Source organism: Cibotium barometz, chromosome 54, assembly GCF_041138505.1.
Source record: "Cibotium barometz isolate CiBa-2024 chromosome 54, ASM4113850v1, whole genome shotgun sequence".
Classification (NCBI taxonomy): Eukaryota; Viridiplantae; Streptophyta; class Polypodiopsida; order Cyatheales; family Cibotiaceae; genus Cibotium; species Cibotium barometz.
In genome coordinates this window covers 6,107,024-6,126,627 of record NC_141099.1, presented here as the reverse complement: position 1 = coordinate 6,126,627, position 19,604 = coordinate 6,107,024, and the positions used below count along the sequence as shown (strand labels likewise).

Sequence of the window (19,604 nt, the reverse complement as noted above, 5' to 3'; positions counted from 1 at the left end):
ATAAGACAATCGTGAGGTGACTAACATGATCCTCAAGAGTACGACTATATATCAAAATATCATCCAGGAACACCACCACAAATTTTCCCAAATGTTGACGAAAAAGATCGTTCATCATCATTTGCTGGAAAGTAGCTAAACGAATCAAGTATCTTCTGTAATTCTTTGCTTTCAAACACACTTAATTCATTTACATCCATGGAAGGTATGAGAAATGAAGAAAGTGGAATCAATACACAATGGAAAGCGGTATACAAAGAAGAATCCATTATATTTCCAAAATCAACTGTATTTACAAGAGGTCCCTGAGATGAATGTACACAATCACCTAAAATACTATACTGAATGTCCTTATGCTGAAAAGAAAAAATATGACTAGACCAATCTATCTGAACTTGAAGAGTCTTAAACCTCTCAATCCCTAATAACAAGTCTACATTTTCTAGGTGCATAACATAGCATTCCAGAGTATCTTTGTAGTCCTGAATCTGGATTGGAAGCATCTTCACCTTTCGATCCCATACTTGCCTTCCCGCAGGTAGGCGTACCTCATAGGTATGATCACTGGGTGTCGTATCAAGACTCAATTTCTGCACAAGTTTATAGTTAACAAAGTTGTGTGAGCTGCCAGGGTCTAGAAGAATGTGAATTTTATGGCCATTCACTTCTCCATAAACTCGGAGAAGATCATGCAAGCCAAATACTTTAGAGTTGAACAGACAATCTGAACATGTACTAGGGCGAGAAAGTACAGTAATTGACGTACCTGTCAAAGACAGCTGATTAGCTGCCTTTGGCTTGGGTCCTGCGTTGGTCTTTGCACCCTTTTGCTTTGGGCACTCGTTACGCATGTGTCCTTTTTCTTCGCAGATAAAACAACGTCCTTCCTTCTTGAGCTTTAAAGCCCCAAGGAGTCGTTTCTTCTTCGTTGGAGTCGAACTAGAATCCTTCGAAGGTTGGTCTGAAGACTTTCCTTCAGTCATGTTAGCCATAGGTGCGGAGAACTTTCTTTTATGCTTGTTCCCCTGCTCGGTAGCGGGTTTAGACTTGGAAGAAACCATTGTATCATCATAGATACGAGCTGAATGAATGGCTTCGTCCAATGTTTTGCATTTGTTATTTTTAACTTGTAAACGATATGAGTCTGGTAAACCAGCTATGAAGAACCCCAAAAGAGTAGTGGGATCCATCTTTGTAGCTTTCATTTGCAAGTTCCTAAACTTCTGAAGGTAGACCTCATAAGTGAGGTGCGGCGAGGTCATGGTTAAAGCTAAAAACCGGGCAACGACATCATAATCATGCTCTTTCTTGAGGAATTCCTTCTTGAAGACGTCTTCGAATTGTGCCCAAGTTGTTGGCTTAGGGTTGAGTTCCTTCCACCTAAGCAAAGCTTTGATGAGAGGAAACCTGCTGCTAACTGGATCTTTTTTCCATCATCATATGGATGAAACTGAAAATGGACCTGCCACTTATGTAGCCAAGTGTCCACAATCTCCTTGGTACGCTGCTTTTACTCGCCCCCGAACGGTTCCGGAATAATGTTGGGGCCTAAAGCAGAGGCCAAGGTATCCATACCCGAAAGAGTAGAGAGGGTAGTGGTCAATAGAGCGATGGAGTTTTGCAAATCTTGCATCTGAGTTGCGATTTGTGCCTGACGTTCCGACGAAGAAGCTTCGAGAGCTACTTTGAACTCTTGGAAATCTGATTTTGACACATAATCGTCAAAAAGATCGACATCGATATCTTCCGTAGCTGGCAAGCCTTCGCGTTCCACAAGGGGCTCCAACTCCGATTCTTGGGTCGACATCGTGAAGATGACAAGTGGAGAGAAAATTCGATCTTTGCACAATAAAAGTGCAAGTGAACTTGAGAGCTTGAGAGCTTGAAAACTTGAGAGATGTGTGGCAAGAAGCCCACTCAAGGGGTTTATATAGCTTGTCCCAAAAGCTTCTTGAGCTTTTGCTTTTGTGTTTTTTATTTTATATATATATATATATATATATATATATGGATATATACATTCTGTTTTCTTTAAAAAAAAGAAAACACCTTTGAACGTTGGAGGGGCTTTTAAACTTTTTTTTTAAATTAATCTAAAAAAAACAAAAGCGCTGAATGCTTTTTGTTTTTTTTTTTCTACTTCCCTCCCGGATTAGTGCCGTCGGTTGATGCTGCCGGTGCTTGCTTTCCTGTCGGCGCCTGTGTTCGCACAGGTGGCCTGCACTGGCCTGCGCCACCCTCGCGTAGGCCTGGCCACAAGGCCGCGTGGGCCTTGGCGCCTGCCCGCCTGGCCTAGGCGCCTGCGCTAGGCTGCGTAGACCTGGCTACGAAGGCCTAGGCACCCGCCAACCTGCTGGCCGCCTGGGTAGGCGTGGCCACAAGCCACGTAGGCTTGGGCGCCTGCTGGCTTGGCCTAGGCGCCTGTCGCCTGGCTTGGCAGGCCTGGCCGCCTAGTTACGCAGGCCTGGCCGCCTGGTTACACAGCCCTAGGCGCCCGTTTGTCTGCCCGCCAGTAACACGTCACAACCAGCAGTTCCAACACAAATGCATCTCTCTTCTCTCAATCTCACTTACGTTCAACAAAAAGCTACGTGCTTTTTCTTTTTTCTGTTTTCTCCCAACGGTTCATGCAACTGCACAAACGAATCTTCAGCCTACTTCTTGCAAACAAATCGACCCTTCTAGACCACAATCTCCATCATCATGGGTTTCTTTGATGAAAAAAAACGCATACTAAATCTGAAAACAGCAGTATGCACAGAAAAACAGCAAGCTTTTTGAACACATACCTTTCATCGACCTCATCTTCTCTACCTACCGACTTGCTCGTTCACGAGGCATGCTCTGATACCACTGTCAAATCCCCATCGGATATCCTCGTGATCGTTCCTGGTACGAGACTCGAAACTTGCAAACAAACAAACAAACAAGCAAGGGGGTGCAGGCCCGACTCACCTCCCAACCATGACAGCCGTCGGCAAGCCCACAGTCTTGGCTGTCCCCACCGAGCCACGAGCTGAGCTAACTAGGTTGACGTACCGACCAATCTCCACCTCGCGACGTCCCGTACCGCCACGAAGCTACCCTCGTGGGCCTCGAGACTGCTGCCGGCCTCGGCTGCATAAAGCAGGTGCACGTCTGCACTAGATCCAGGCTCCAAGACCATAGAGCTCTCACAAACTTTCGAGACTCTCTATATGACTAATGACTAACCTTGGCCACCCTTTTATAGGCTCTTGGCCGGTCATCGGGCGTCCACACTTGGGCGCCCGCCCGTCCATACTTGGGTGCCCGCCCGTTAGTCTATCCCTAACTCAGCTCGCCAATCAGCCTGCCTAGCTCTAAGCTTCCCCAAACCTCGAAGCTAGTCTTGTGTGCGTGTAGCACACGGTAGATACACACTGTGCACATGACACACCTATCTCTATTGGTGTAGCAACAAACTTATAATCTTCAAGACCAAACTGTGTAAGCAGTCTTTGTATGTACTTTGACTATAACATCACAATATCATTATCTACATAAACTGTATGTTCAAATAATAATGCAACGAGTTCAAATCTGTCATAAAACGATGACCAAAAAACACTCTTTACTCCTCTTTACATAGAGGATACTCTCAGTTGGGCAATTGCAAAAGCCATTTGCCACCAAGTATGTGTTTATCTTCTCATACCATGCTTTGGGAGCCTGCTTAAAGCTATATAAAGCTTTTCTTAACCTGCATACTTTGGACTTGTGACCAAGTATGCGTTTATCTTCTCATACCATGCTCTAGAAGTCTACTTAAGTCCATATAAAGCTTTTCTTAATGTGCATACTTTGGACTTGCAACCAAGTATGTCTTTATCTTCTCAAACCATGCTCATAGCATGCTTTGGAAGCATGCGAAGGCCATATAAAGCTTTTCTTAACCTACATACTTTGGACTCCCATCCCTTCTCAACAAAACCACGAGGTTGAGACATCTCCTCATGCAAATCACCATTCAAGAAGGCAGTCTTAATATCTAACTAATGTACATTCCAACCATGATGCGTTCCTAAAAGGTAAATTTGGGCATATTCCTAGATTCATCTAGGTATATAATTCAGCCGTTATTAGAAGACATGCAGATTTCACATTGTGAAGTTTTCATCCAAGTTGCAGCCAGTTGATATTGTGCTTATTCTTTCTATCTTTAGCGGTGTATTTGCCCTATCAACTACTTATTTGCTGAACGAATTCTTTCTATTTGCTACTTCCCTTAGTGCTAGGCTTCATTATGGCTGAGTTTGCCCTGCATCTCCGGAGGTTTGACAGAAACTCAGTACAAAGGGCTTTGTGTGAATATATGCTCTTATGTGTGTGTGTGTGGAGTGCGTTTGTGAGAGCATATCTTGATATAAAGTTCTACACCTACTATTGGGCACTGATGACGTTAGTGGGGATGTCGTAATATCTAGTGTTGGTCATGTCCACTCCCAGCTAGTTCAAGTGTGAACCTAGCTTATTGACGGACACTTTTTCCCTTTCATTTCATATCATTATTGAGTACATCTTTTCCAGCACTCTCACGTTTCTTTGTGCTTGAGGTTGTGTGTGTGTGTGTGTGTGCGCAGGCTAGCTTCCCTCCTACCCAACATTGGTATCAGAGCATGGTTAGGGTTAGCATTAGGGTTTGCCCCCTGCTGCCCGTCAGAGCTTGAGCCTATTGCACACATCAGGGCATTAGCGTTTTGCTGCATTAGGGCTAGGGTTAGGGTTTAGCCCTGCAGCCACCCTGTCGCCGCCCTCAGCCGCCTCTGCATGCCGCTGTTGCTCTGTCCGTACGCCGTACTGTACCGCCCTGCCATCGCCGCCGTCCCTGTGCGCCGATCGTACTTGTGCACAGCACTGCCCTGTACGACAGCCGTCGTCGTCGCCTGGTAGATCTGTGTGCGCCACCACCGCCGCCGCCGTCGTTCGCCGCCTATCATATCTACGGCGTTGACCTATACCGCTGCTGTCACCTATGCCCATCGTACCTGCGTGTGCCGCCATCGATTGTAGTTGCCAGATCCGTGTGCCGCCGGCTTCACAACTGCCAAATCTGGGATCGCCAGATCTGTCATTGCTGCCCTCAAATCTGTGCCGCCCGTCATCTGCCCAGTGCCGCCGCCGTCTACGCCCGTACTTGCCACCGCCGCCACCTGCGCCTACCGCCTTGAGCGCCGCCGCCTCTGCCGTCGCCCTCACGGGCAGGTGCCACCATTGCCGCCGTGTACCGTGCCCCGTACAGCCTCCCTGCACCTGTACCGTACAACTGTACATGTGTACCTGCTCTACATTGCTCAAAGCAACTTCAGATTCGCCTTCAGATCTACCCAAAATTGGCAAGGTTTGAGAGATTTGCAATTTTTTGACCTGAAATTGCACATTTTGTCTGTAAAAAATTGGGGGTTTTCACCATTGACCCTGGAATTGCAACATTGGCACACATTTGCATTGATTTCAGCAGATTTGGTGCATAATTACACTAGAAATTTGGGGATTTTGCAGAAATTGGTACTATTTGCAAGCAATTTTGGGTATTGCAAGCACATTTGGGTGGCATTGGAGCATTTCCCCCAAATTTTGGGTATTGCAGGCACATTTGGTTGGCATTGGAGCATTTTTCCCAAATTTTTGGGTATTACAGGCACATTTGGTTGGCATTGGAGCATTTCCCCCAAATTTTTGGGTATTACAGGCACATTTGGTTGGCATTGGAATATTTCCCCCAAATTTTTGGGTATTATAGGCAGATTTGGTTGGCATAGGGGCATTTCCCCTAGTTTTTGGATATTACAGGCACATTTGGTTGGCATTGGGACATTTCTCCCAATTTTTGGGCATTGCAGCACTTGGTATAGGTGACAAACGCATTAGCAGATTTACAGGTGCAGATCCGGTTCAGATGTGGTCTAATTGTTTGCCTAAAAATTAGGGCTTTTCTACATTGAGCCCATTTTTGGAGCATTCGACCAATTTACATTTGATCTGCCAGGATTTGAGCACTTGCAGCTCTTACAGTTGTCAGCTGATTGTGTTTTTCACGGCACATGTATACATTTGTGGTTTGCTGCAGTATATGTACGCCATTGTGGACACTTTGACAGATTTGCATCATCGTGCAGTACACTTGTAGTTTTGGGACATGCATATGTATTTCTCATGGTGAAGGAGTTACCTTTCAGTCCATTGGTTATCTTGCTATTTATCTCGCGCATTCTTACGGCTTTGCTGGGCATTGCATACTCGTGGTGACGTGTGACAGATTTGTTGTACTATCATGGCCAACAGTAATAATGACCTCTTTGGAATGCTATCTCAAGAGGACAAGCTCAATGGGAACAACTACCCTATGTGGGCTTATATGATGCGTCATGTTTTGGTTGCCAAAAATGTATGGTTGTATGTGGATGGCACTGAGGAGCGTCCTCTTGCACCTGCTCCAGCGGAAGGTGAAGTGATTCCCGCTCATCCTCCTACAAGTCCACCTCCTCGTCTTCCTCCTACTCAGCAACAGCGTACTTGGGATGCTAGGGATGCTCAAGCCCATGCATTGATTGCTCCCATTGCTGATTTTTTCCTCATCGGATCCTCCATTGATGAGTATCACTTCTACAGCTTACACTGTATGTCTCACAGGCATGACTTCTGGATCGTGTTGCCTTTACACATGCTTATATCTGCTACCTCTTCTTATGCTTATCACTGGTGCAGTTACAGAGCATTGATGTGGATTACATGCAGTTTAGCTTGGCATTTGGTACTTGCCTTCAGGGGTGTATTATGCGATGCCTCTTGATTTGATGCAGTTGATGTCCACATGATCTTTGCCATGCGTTTTTGGTGATGCATTTATGTACTATTGTGCTCTAGCATTAGCACTATGACATTAGGGATTCTCCTTTTTCTCGTCATATAGTGCTTGCTTTTTCCATTGGCACTGCAGTTCACTCTTACTGTGGAGCATAGTGCAGGGCAGCATTCACAACTTTATCACCCTGTTGCTACCCGTTCACACCATTCACTTGAGGGGGGTTTGTTGGTCATGTCCACTCCCGGCTAGTTCAGGTGTGAACCCAGCTTACTGACGGCGGGCACTTTTTCCCTGTGACTGGACAGTTTTTTTCCCTATGTGAACACACTTATGTGTGTTGGGCACTTTGCCCTAGGCCTTTTAGTAATCACTTGTACTTTCATTTCATATCATTATTGAGTACATCTTTTCTAGCACTCTCACGTTTCTCTGTGCTTGAGGTTGTGTGTGTGTGTGTGTGTGTGTGTGTGCAGGCTAGCTTCCCTTCTACCCAACATCTAGTCCATACTATGCATAATGGAGTTGATAGTTATATAGTCTTGTGGGTTGCCTACCATGAGTATAAAAAGATGAATTTGGGCATGTTCCTGGATTCATCTAGGTATATGATGTGTTGCCAATGCAATGATCTTGTATCCCACAAAAATACAATATACCGGCTTATCATCCAGCTTATTGCGTTGTTGCTCAGGCACAAGAGCATAAGCAAGACAACCAAAAACGAGAGCCACAGAGAGATTCTTGCTATTCCAAGCTTCATAAGGGGTAAGTGTTTGCAAGGCCTTGGAGGGGCATTTGTTTAGCACATAAGTGGCACACATAACTGGCTCCAACCAAAAAACACGAGGCAAATCCTAGCCTTTAACTATGCAACGTGCCATCTTGATGAGAAATCTGTTACTCCTCTCTGGCATACCATTTTGCTGAGGTGCTTAAGGCACTGCACATTGATGTTTCATGTCTCATTCAGCCAGATATACATGAAACTCCTTTCACATATACTCCCTCCCTCGATCTGTACGAAGGATACCAATTTTTATGTAGACACATTTCAACCATACGAACAAAGTGTTTGAAGCATGTAAAAACCTATGACTTTGCTTTCAATCGATACACCCAAGTGTGCATGGAGTAGTCATCAATAAAAGTCACAAAGTAGAGATATCCCCCAATCGATGGTGTCCTCATAGGACCACAAATGTAACATGCAGTTAGCTAGATCGTGTAATGCACAGCAAGACCTTATTTATACCTTTATTGTTGTCATGTGCATGCACATGGGCATGCTCATCCCAAGGCTAATCCCTGATTTGTAGCAGATAAACAAACCAGTTAGGGCATGAGCAGGGCATTGGAGAACACCAAAAAAGAACCCCCATGGATCATGACAAGTTGGCAGGGTACTTGTCACGTGCATCCCGCACTTGAATGCCATCTGGACATATTTGTACAAGAAGGTGCAGGACCTGGAGTGGAAACTGGTCCCTTGTAAGCCCCAGTCCGGGATGAGTCCACCAGGGTTCCACTCTAATCGTCCAAGGTTAGGTGTATAAGTCATGTACATGGTCTTGGTCAGGTGCACATGAAGCAATGCCAATCCGTACTGTAGATCACCCTATGGAATGATGTCAGGTGTCTTGGGTGTACCGTGTTCGGCTTGTGGCCAGATATACTAGGCATCTGAGGCGTAGAGCATGTAGTTGCATATAGATAGAGGGGGCAGCCCTATGGGCCACCCGAGAAAAGGGTTAAAACCCTTGCCCACAAAGGGGTTAGGCCTTGTAGGCCATCCTAAGGCCCAAAGAGGCCCATGGCCAAGCCCAACAGCCAACACTTGGCTGGGCATGCTGTTGGCCAGGCCTGGAAGGCTTGGGGCGCCAGGCCTAGAACGGCTAGGGGCCAGGTCGGCCAGCCCCAATGGCCTGGGAAGCCTGTCGGCCAGCCCAATGGCCTGGGCAGCCAGTCAGCTAGCCCATGGGCAGCCAATCCAGTAGGTGGCCAGGGCACAATGGCTGCCAGACTGTAGGCAGCAAAAGGCAGCCAGCATAATCGGTGTGAAAGGCGTCTATTTAATAGGCACATAAACCAGGTCCTGTAGGTATTTTCTACAGGGCGACAGCCTCCTAGAGCATCCACTGACCAGCATCTAAGAGACTATATAAGCATTGCCTAGTTAGTCTTTTTGGCATCTCATGATTCACAAAGTGCTGAAGAACTCCGAGGGCAAGGACAGCCAAAGGGAGCCTAAAGCAAAGTTGAAGCTTGAAGGTCAAGAACAGATCTACCACAGGCTGAAGTTTTACAGCCATGGTGCCATCTACAGATTTGAGTCTTTTCTCATCGTTCAATAAAGCAAATACACCATCCTTGGTGGGGGCCCTACAGAGGGTGTTTGGGATTCAATTAGGTGTACTGTCTTTATTGTGATTCTCTCTCTCTCTCTCTCTCTCTCTCTCTCTCTCTCTTTCTCTCTCTCTCTCTGTGTCCCTCTCTCTTGCACTCTTACTTCTGCTACATTGTGCAAATCGTCGGGAAACAAGGGGCTGAATATTCGTTATCCAAAGTATAATCCTATCTGTAAGCTGGTTGGTTTTCAGACATGGGTTGCACTTCCATTCTGATGTGACTCCTATCCCTCGAAGGATGGTTGGTTTATAGCCTCCGGAAGCGACCGGGAACGTCTCCCACATGCATAGTGGATGGTATTGTTGCGGTCTAGAAAAATCCTGACCACGCCCACTATGGCAAATTCTGACGATGAGAGAGAACACCAGATCGCAGTTCCTTGACAGCGACTGCTTCCAGAAGCTAGGTTATCACTGATGACATGAACACCATGTTCTGGGAACTTATGTGCATCATAGCACGACAAGGGGAATAGATGGAGGCATGTATGGCTTCTATAAAGGGGTTGCAAAAACAGATACCTCTTCAAGAAACCTCGACACACATTCCCCCCCTCTCTCCTTTGCCAGTCATCACTAAGAACCCTTCCGAGATCCATGCTTCGGCTATCTCCCTTGAGGAGTTAACATAGCATTCCCGTGCATTATAGAAAATGGCGAATCAATCGCCGCATGAACTGGTCTACTGCCTCCTCTCTGGATCGGATGCGGCCGGTGGAGGGCGAGCATGCTCAAGAGAAGTAGATAAGGGGGGTATGAGGGAGGTCCAACAAAGCAGAGGCGGGTGGAATCAGTGAAGCCCCTGGGGGGGACCTGGTTGGAAGAAGAGGGGGCGGCGACTATGGGGCCCAGTCCACTAGGGGTGTAGAAGGGCTAGAAGATCGATCTCAAGAGGCATCTAGACATCAGGGAGAGGATCACAACAAGGTAACTGTCTCCAGAAAGGGGGGACTGGCGCCGGGTCCTGAGACGTGACCCAGGGGGTCCCATCATCGTCTGGGGGGCTGTTGAGATAAATGCTCAAAGCAGTTCTATGACATAACCGTATCCTCCTAGGACCCGCCAGGCTATCGTGCTTCCGCCCTAGAGACATGGCGGTGGTTCCGCTTGGGACTGGCGGCCTGCCATTCTCCTACCCCAAGATCCTCAGGGCACTGGGGCCTGGTGCTTTGGATCCTAAGGGCTGGATCCCCCCCCCCCCCCCCCGGCCTAATGAGGAAATGTGTTGGGACCGAGGGGAGGGATTGGTAGTGGTGCGCCTGGATTGACGGCAGGGGCACGCTCTAGCAGGGTGCCCCGTTTGACGGCAAACAAAGCACTGTCCAGGGAGGGGAGAGTAGGCAACTCTCTGCATGATAGGATCTCCCCGGAGGCATGAAGAGAAATAACATGAGGAATAGACTCTGGAGAGGTAATGAGATGTGAAGGGAGGGAATCCCTACCGTCCAAGCTAGAACTGAAGCAGCGTGCGCGCCCCAGGAAAGGGAGGGGGGGGGGGGGATTCCATCTCTCTCCCGATAACTCTACCATAGGGGAAGATACTCCTTCTTGAGGCTAGGAAAGCAAACTCTAAGGACCAGAGAAGCCAACTCGTGCCGAGAAGAGAACAACCCGGGCAAACATGTGTGCTGAGAAGACAGGGGCACTCCTGGATTGACAGCAGGGGCACGCTCTAGCAAGGTCCCCCGTTTGACGGCAAACGAAGCACTGTCTAGGGAGGGGAGAGTAGGCAACTCTCTGCATGATAGGATTTTCCCGGAGGCATGAAGAGAAATAACATGAGGAATAGACTCCGGAGAGGCAATGAGATGTGAAGGGAGGGAATCCCCACCATCTAAGCTAGAACTGAAGCAGCGCGCGCGCCCCACGGGGAGGCGGGGAGGGAAGGGGGGATTCCATCACTCTCCCGATAACTCTACCATAGGGGAAGATACTCCTTCTTGAGGCTAGGAAAGTAAACTGTAAGGACCAGAGAAGCCAACTCATGCCGAAAGGAGAACAACCTGGGCGAACATGTGTGCTGAGAAGACAAGGATGATTGGGAAGAGAGGGCTAGGGCTGAGGGGGGGGCAAGCAGAGGAGGAAGCTCGAAACTGCGAGGGGCACAAAGGAAAGGAGATGCGGTGATCGAGAGGAGGGGTAGCAAGGAGGGCAAAGGCGGTGGGGGAAGGCAAGGGTGGCTGGCGCACAGGGTGGGGGCAGCAACAGGGCGACGGGAGGGGAGAAGTGGAAGGCATCCAAGGGACAGGGGAGATGGGAGAGCGGCAGACGGTGGCGCTGCAAACCAGGTGAATGAGGGCAGCGCCGAAAGGCAGGGGCGAGGGGGCATGGACAAGCAGTACAAAACTCCGGGGGGGGGGGGGGGGAATGGGAGAGCTCCAGTTGCTCATAATCTAGCTCTGGGGTCCTCAACATCTATGAATATACATACATACATACATACATATGTATGTATGTATGTATGTAGAGAGAGAGAAATGAAAATGAAATGAAATGAAATGTTATATTAACGTCTTCAAAAAGGCCAAAGTGACCTATGAGACCAAAGTTACAACCATGTGACATCTGATACACTGTCTGGAAAAGAAAACAGAGAGCCCCACAATACATCAGTAGGGGGGAAGCTAATGCTACTAGTCTAAATGGGGTACATGAGTACATGGATACCTGAATACATGAATATGGGGGAGTACAAAAGTGACAATGGGTACAACAGTATATGGCTGGAGTCGTAATCATCCTAGGAGCTCTAGCATGGGTCTCTGCCGGATGGCCTGGATATCTGCCATAGTGAGATGCCTGGTCGGACGAGCCCGATGCCTCGCAATGATGCTCTGAATCCTCCGGTGTAGGCACCGTCTCCGATGTGAGGATCCGCGAACCCTCGGGCGTCTAGATCTGCCCAACTGGATAGCTCTCTCAGCTAGAATCCCACGGGGTGCCCACTGCTGGGCTATCGGCTGTGTCCTCCCGAGTAGTCCCTCTAAAGAAGTCAGTAATCTGTCTCTGTGTGGACTCCCTGCCAGTCGGGTGTCTGCTCCTGATAATGGACTCTCTGAGCCTGCGGATCTCCAAGAGATAAAAACGCAAGCCAGTGGTCCAAATCCCTCTCTGAAAAGGCAATGGTAGCGCCCTCGAATCTCATAATATGCTGTGCAGCGGCAGATGTAGTGCTCCTCCGTCTCTGGCTCTATCCAACAAATCTGACAAATCCTGTCCCCTGGAGGTATGCCTCTAAATCTGCCTATCTCTATCTCTAACTGATGTGAAGAGGTGCGGATCTGCCCAATGGCGCACCTCAATCCATGAGACAGATGGGTATCCATGTAGCTCGGTCTAAGTATAAAGCCATCCTCAGTGGTGCGGAGAAGATGGTCTCTATAGAAAGCCATCTTCGTCCCCAACTCCTATGAGGGCTCTAGCCATGTCCTCCTATTGTCCAACTGAATGAGGTCCTGTCTGATGACTCTACTAATCTCAGAATGTGTCAAGGTGAGAGAGGGTGCCTCCAGAGAGTACTGGAAGGGTGGAAGTCTGTCTAAACTGAACCCGTGGAGGTCAAACTAGGATGCTATGTGCGCATACCAACATGAAGTGTCTCCCTCCATGGCTAGCTGATGAGAGGACTCTAAAGCAAGTCATGCATACCGGTGTCGGGGAAGCTCCCAGGTGCTATGAATGAAGGACACTGATCTGGCAAGAGCCTCGACTACGATCGGTGGTGCTCCCATCTCGGCTCTAATAATCTCATGGGGTACCGAGGCCTTAGCCCGAATCATCTTGGAGATCATGGACACAAGTGGTCTCTCCATCGATCTCCATCCATCGTATGTGCGTCCTGATCGACTGGGACGATCTAGGCTAGGCCCCCAGATCTGTACTCCATATAGCATAGCCGATGTGACCAGCGTGTCAAAAAGCCACAGCTTAGTGCGTGGCTCCTGAAACTATACCTGTGAGCACATCCTCTCTAGACCTCCTAGTGCTGCATATCCTCTAGTCAATCTGGCCTCTGCTGCCCCCCTCACCCTCATGGAAAATGTGGGCCCAGTGAACACCACTCCAAGATACGTGTATGAGTCAACATACTCCACTGTCTCCTGCCCATATGTGAAAATAGGCGCTGATCTCCAAACCCACTGAGCTGTAGACCATCTCTGTGTTAGTGCCTGCAAATCAGCCAAGGGAAAGCAACATACCTAAAGAAGTAAACCATTGCGCTTAGTGAGCAGCCTTGTTATTCTAGATATCACAAACCAGATGAGCTTTGAATAAGGGGGACCTTGTTGCAATGAGCGGTTCACACACCAGCCATTTATGAGGTTATCTTTAATTCAGTGGTAAGCAGGGTGAAATCTTCAGGACTTCATAGATAGAACATGTTAGGCAGGGTTTTTTATTGAATTCTACCCAGTGGCTAATATATGTAATGACAATGACTTGATGGCTGGAATTTAGGTAGTTTTTCTCTTGGAGAAAGTACGCATGATTTGGCAACCAGTGATGATACACAGCATTTACGTGAAGTCCATGGGGTTTTTGATGACATCAGCATTTGGACGGTTGACATCTGAGATTCTCAACCATGATGACATGGATGTGAGAGAGACTGAACAGGTTGAGTTGCCTGCTTTAATGCTGTTCAATTCTCTGGAATTCCCACTGAAATTTTTGGCCTCTGCTTGATGTTTTCTTCTGCAGCTTCGTAGATTGATTTTTTCTTTAGAGGATCGGTTGTTGCCGATGTTGCAAAGCTTAGTTGGTGATGGGCTCGAGAATCAAAACACGGCACTTGCAGGGTCTCTTGGTTCATTGAACCAAATAGGAAGATTGGTGCCAACCTGGTGTAAGCTTCTGCGATTGGCAGGCAATCATCATCTACCTTTTTTCACATCTTCTAGACTACTTGGGTGCTTTGTTGGTTGTGAGGACCTTGGATGTTGGGTCTCTTTCCAATCTGCTGACAATGTTTCTGTCACATTCTTGCAGAGCTTTTGGACATGTCTCTGCTATCTATTACACAGGCATGGGAGAGTGGCAACTTGGCTGTCTGTGGCTTTTCGTCCTTGGAGGTATTACCTAAGTTATACATTGTGTTGCCTCAAGTTGTAAAACCTTCCGTGGGTTATGCCTGTTGGGATTTGGAGTCTTATGTGTAGGTGTACCCCTATGTCGTGAACCCACTCTTAGGAGAGTGGATAAGTGTGCATTTAATGTAAGGTCAAAGAGGTAGATGGCCTGTTGCCCCATATAATGTAACCATCACATCAGTAATATTGAAGCTTTGTGAGTCATGCAAATCTTCACTCTCTCTCGGAGCTGATGTTGCTCTCATGTTTCTATGTTCTTAGTATTCCATGATGAGTTTCCATGGACAGTTTTGTATCACCCCAGTGAGATAGCTATGTTCATGTTTTCTTTCTGTTTTATTTTCCATTCCATGATGAGATATGCCATGGACATTCTCGTATCACTTTGGTCTCAGAGGCCCATTGGGTCTTTAGTAGACACTTAATATATCTTTCTTTCTTTCATTTCTCTCTCTCTCTCTCTCTCTCTCTCTCTCTCTCTCTCTTTCGGCCTCTAGTAGACGTTAATACAGCTTTCTTTCTTTCTTTCTTTCTTTCTCCCCCCATGACTATCTCTTTCTTTCCCTCACTACCATATCGCTGCCACTAAACCCTACAGTGGTATCAGAGCTTCATACATATCACCTTATTCCTTCTGCACCCTCCATCCATCAGTCAGCACTTCGATCAAATGATCCTTGTGTGTGTGTGTTCTCTATGTAATGCCTAATTGTTATAAAAGGCTCCATCATTCTTGTCTAATTGTTATAAAAGGCTCCATCATTCTTGTCTTACCCCTACTTCGGTCTACAGGGGTTGTCTTGGTGAGTTGATGTAGGCTACCATTTGTTGGTCAAGTTCCTATATCAAGCCCAACATGAGAGTATGGATGTTGGTGCCATTGTCTCCATGAAATCAAACCTTGGTCTCCGATAGTTTCACAAAGACCATGTTCTAGTGAAGTCCCTTAGCCATGCTCATACCCGAGCCTCTAAATTTGGAGCGGAGAACATGCCCTTTTCTTGTTGTAGTGGCGTATGTGGTAAAGTCTGGAGGCCAACTCACTATGACTATTGAAGGTTTTCGCAAGCATCTCTACCTTTGCTGTGAAGGGGGGTTTGTTGGGATTCGGAGCCTTCTCTGTGTGTGTGTGAGAGAGAGAAAGAGATGGACGATGTCTAAATCCTTGACTTGGGCATTGGGACAAATATGGAAGAGCAAATTGCCCTTGAAGCAACGATTGTTTCTATGGATATCTATTATGGGTGTTTTTCCGGTGGGGATTCTTTTGGCATGTAGACACATTGCTTCAGTCTCATGTAGGCAATGCTCTCACCCACGTGAGACAGTGCCCCATCATCTGTGGTACTGCTCCCACTCTTGAGCCCTCCTAGACAGATTGTCAGGGCACCTGCGGGCACGATTTCCAGGTAGACTTTTTGGGAGGCAATTTGGTTTTTTGTCAACTCTCTCCACCATTGCTAGCTTATGCAGTCTTTCTAGATTGGACGAGATTTTGGGCACTCTAGACTATTTACCATGTTTGGAATTAGCTGCTTTTTTTTGTTGTTCATGTCGACCCTTTTTTCTTCTTCCATAGATCACTTTACCAGTCTCTCAAAGATTCTTTTGATCTTGGAGAGCTATCTTTCCCGCAGTTCGAGGTGTTTTCGCACTGTTTCTGATCTAAGTTATAGCTGTCCCACTTTGGGACAACTATGAATGCACATTACTTTTATTAATGAAGCAGTGGTTTCACTAAAACAAAAGTGTGTGTGTGTGAGAACCCACGGTGTGTGTGTGAGGCCCGCGTCTGAGTGTCTCCTATGCAACATTGCATGCCACTGCATCTACAGTGCCAACCGTCTATTGCCCCTCGTTGCCTTTGCAATGCTGGCTGCTCGCATCCTGCCACCTGATGCTGCCTCTGCAGCGTCGGTTGCCTGTCGCCTGCCCTTGTTGCCTTGCTGTTCACCTATCCAGCCTCTCATTTCTCTTCATTGTTCAAGCACCTTTTGTCGGCCCTCTTGTGTTGTGATCTCCTTTCTTCCGGATGTGATTGTGCACATGTGTGCGCGCGCGCGCCTGCTTCTTTCATTGTATTCAATCGTTTTCTCTCTCCTTTACTTCTTTTTTTCTCTTTGCTTCACCCCTTACCTCTTCCTCTTTGCTTTTGCCCTCATCTTCTCTTTTAGTTCTGTTATGTTTGTGTCTTCTTATCTTTTGTGTTTCAAGTATGTTTTGCGTGTGTTTTTTCCCTCTCTTCATGGCCCAATCTGTAGCTACTTACCATAGAAGGGAATTGTCTGTTGATCCCAAACGCAGACAATTGCATTCTTATTTGTAGCCTTTCCGTTGGGACAATCGTGAACTGCAGTAGTTTTGCGACACTCTTAAGGAAGGTGTTGTGGATAACCGACAAGCATGGGATGTGCCTGTACCGGATTTTCGTTTGAAAATTCCTAGTCATGTTCTCTTTGACCCTGAAACAAGACTATCTCAAAAAGGTGGAATTCTTTTTTTCCTTGGTAAAATACCTGTTGCGGCAAATATTAGTCAATGGATAAAAGCCATGCTTGGCGAATGTTTTGTGGAAGGGGTTTACTCTACAACAAGAGGTTTTTATGAGGTGATTCTCACTGAATTCAAGTATAAACAAATGCTGCTAGAAAAGTCACCCTTGTTCTTTGGACAACAAATGGTGCATGTTTACCCTCGGTCACCCACCAAGGACTATCAGAATTTTATTAAACACAGGTGCCCTGTATGGGTAGAGGTGGTAGATCTCTCGGTTTATATGCGCTTTTTTGGCTGAATCGCTTGGTAAGGTTGTATGCCGTCCTAGATCTTTTGGTAGTGTGAACAGATTCTATATCCTTTTGGATACAGACAAACAAATCCCTGATAGGGTAGCAATGGATGTTGAAATGCAAGGCATTCCGACACAAGAAGTTTTCTTCAAGCTTAAATGGGAAAATTTTGCCAGTTCGTGCTTTACTTGTAAAAAGTTTGGACATATGCAATTAGAATGTTCGTCGCTTTCATTGCGGCCACCTGTTGCAGCGAGGACCTCTCCTCAAGCTACTCCTATGCCATCATTACAAACTCAAAAGGGGAAGAATGTAAATCATTTATAGCATGTAGGTCTCAATAAAGGAAAAGCAAAAGTTGCCTCGACAAGTTCTCATGCAATGAATGTGAAAGACAAAGACAAACCTGATTGTGATGCATGGGAGGCTCCCAAAAAAACAATACCTCCTAGACAGAGGGAGCTTCTACATCTGCTTCAACTACCTCGGTGTAAGTCGAGACTTCAGGCAATATTACAAGAGTAGGAAGGATGTGGGCGGCCGTAGTCAGAGGTTATTCTTTGTTCTCACATGATGCAAAAAATTCAATGCACAAAAATATGGTTGATGAGCTAATGAGTGATAGCTCAAGCGGTGAAGGTGTTTGCCTAGGACTAAGAGGTCCTGGGTTCAAAACCCCCCTTGGTGCTTCCGCAGCAGCATTGCCTACAGGTGGATAAATAAGCGCCTACGGATGGTGAAAATTGGTAACTATGGGAGGATCTTGGGCCAAAGGCCAGTTGAAAAAATATATATATATATATACATATATACATATATATACATATATACATATATATACATATATACATATATATACATATATACATATATATACATATATATATATAATGGTTGATGTTCAAAATGCAGAACTTTCTTTGCATGGTGACTTAACCAGTCGGGTTTCCATGCAAGTTGAGGTGTAGCCTCTACATTACTTTGTAAATATGTCTATACCAATCAGGTGCTTCACTTACAATATACAAGGCCTCTGTGATGTAAATAAATGGATGTTGTTTTGGTCATATGTAAATACTATGCATCCCATGAGAGCATAATCAGCATAATTTTGCTGGAAGACAAGGAGTCTTCTCTGGATATCAAATCTTATATGCAGGAAATCATGGTTTTTCTGGCGCCCTCATAATTGTTAAGCATGTTTTACAGCCTACATTAGCCTACAATGATCTGAATGGCCGTTGGCTTGTGGTACAATGTATGATTGCAAGAGAGCTATATGAATTCACAAGTGTTTATGCATCGTAGACTTCAGCACATAGAGCTGAGATGTGGCACTCCTTACGCACATACCCATAGATTTCAAATGCTTTCATTATAGGGGATTTCAATAACTCACTTGACTTTAATGATAACACCTCTCACCGCTTTCATATGATGTCCTTTGAAAGGCAAGATTGGATGCAGACAATGACTTCTTTGGATGCATGTGATTTGTGGACACAGATCATGTCACATTCAAAGGGTTATACTTTTCATCATAATGTTGTTTTGCATTACTAGGCACATTAAGATAGATGGTACCTTCTAAATGCTGCTCAATATGATGCATACACATGTAAGATATGGATTGATCATACATTGCGCCTCTTTGATCAGTTGCCGGTATGACTTGGTCTGTACTTTGGCATAGTTGACAATAACTCTCCCTTACCTCATAAAAGGTTACTTATGATGATTAATAACAATTATTTGTCACATGCTCTTTTTGATGATTTGGTATGTACAGCTCTGCATCCTCTTCTCATGCACATGCAAGAGGATATAGACTTCGCTTGGTTCAGCTTTGTACAACGAATGCAAGCTGTGATACAAGACTATGGCAAGTGGTAATGGAAGAGAATAGAAGACAAATCGAACAAGAAAAAATTGTAATACAAGAATACACTAAAGTCAGCCTTTCTAGAGAGTTAAATAATGATGAACATCAGCTGTTAACACAAGCTCAAAATTCTCTTCGCCATAATGATGAACATAAGCTTAATAAATAGCAAACTAGGGCGAGGTAGAAGCCATTACTTGATAAAGGCTACTCGTCAAAATCTTTTTTTAAAGGCCTGCATGCCTCTAGACAAAAACAATGCATTGCAAGAGTCAAAAGGACAGATGGTGCTTGGCCTTGCACAAAAACACAGCTTGCAAATGCTTGCCATGATTACTTTTCTCACATGTTTGCTGCTCCTCTTCCACTTTTGAGGGAGGCTTTTGATGTGCGAGAACTCTTCTTGCAACAGGTTATGCCTGTCATTACACACCAAAAGGCTAACAATATGGATGAGCCTTTCACGGTTGCAGAATTGGATGATGCTTTAAAAGGCCTAGACAAATGGAAGTCTCTAGGTTGGGATGGATTGACTATGGAGTTCTTTCATATGTTTTGGGATATTTTGAGATCGCCAATTTTGCTTATGGTGAATCACTGCTGGAATGTTGG

General features: G+C 46.0%; 1 protein-coding gene across 4 annotated transcripts in view; it reads left to right on the top strand.

The window, feature by feature from the left end:
- The window catches only part of ATZW10 (centromere/kinetochore protein, putative (ZW10)), a 118,950-nt gene that overhangs the window by 91,862 nt on the left and 7,484 nt on the right, over nt 1–19,604 (top strand). For 3 of the 4 annotated variants that reach the window (XM_086790069.1, XM_086790067.1, XM_086790068.1), the window contains 3 exons: nt 13,690–13,848; nt 13,933–14,098; nt 14,221–14,303. The exons of the other annotated variant lie outside the window; for it this stretch is intronic. In XM_086790069.1, coding sequence (XP_086646195.1) covers nt 13,690–13,848; nt 13,933–14,098; nt 14,221–14,303 — 408 coding nt within the window. The remainder of the gene's footprint in view (nt 1–13,689; nt 13,849–13,932; nt 14,099–14,220; nt 14,304–19,604) is intronic. 4 annotated transcript variants of the gene reach the window in all.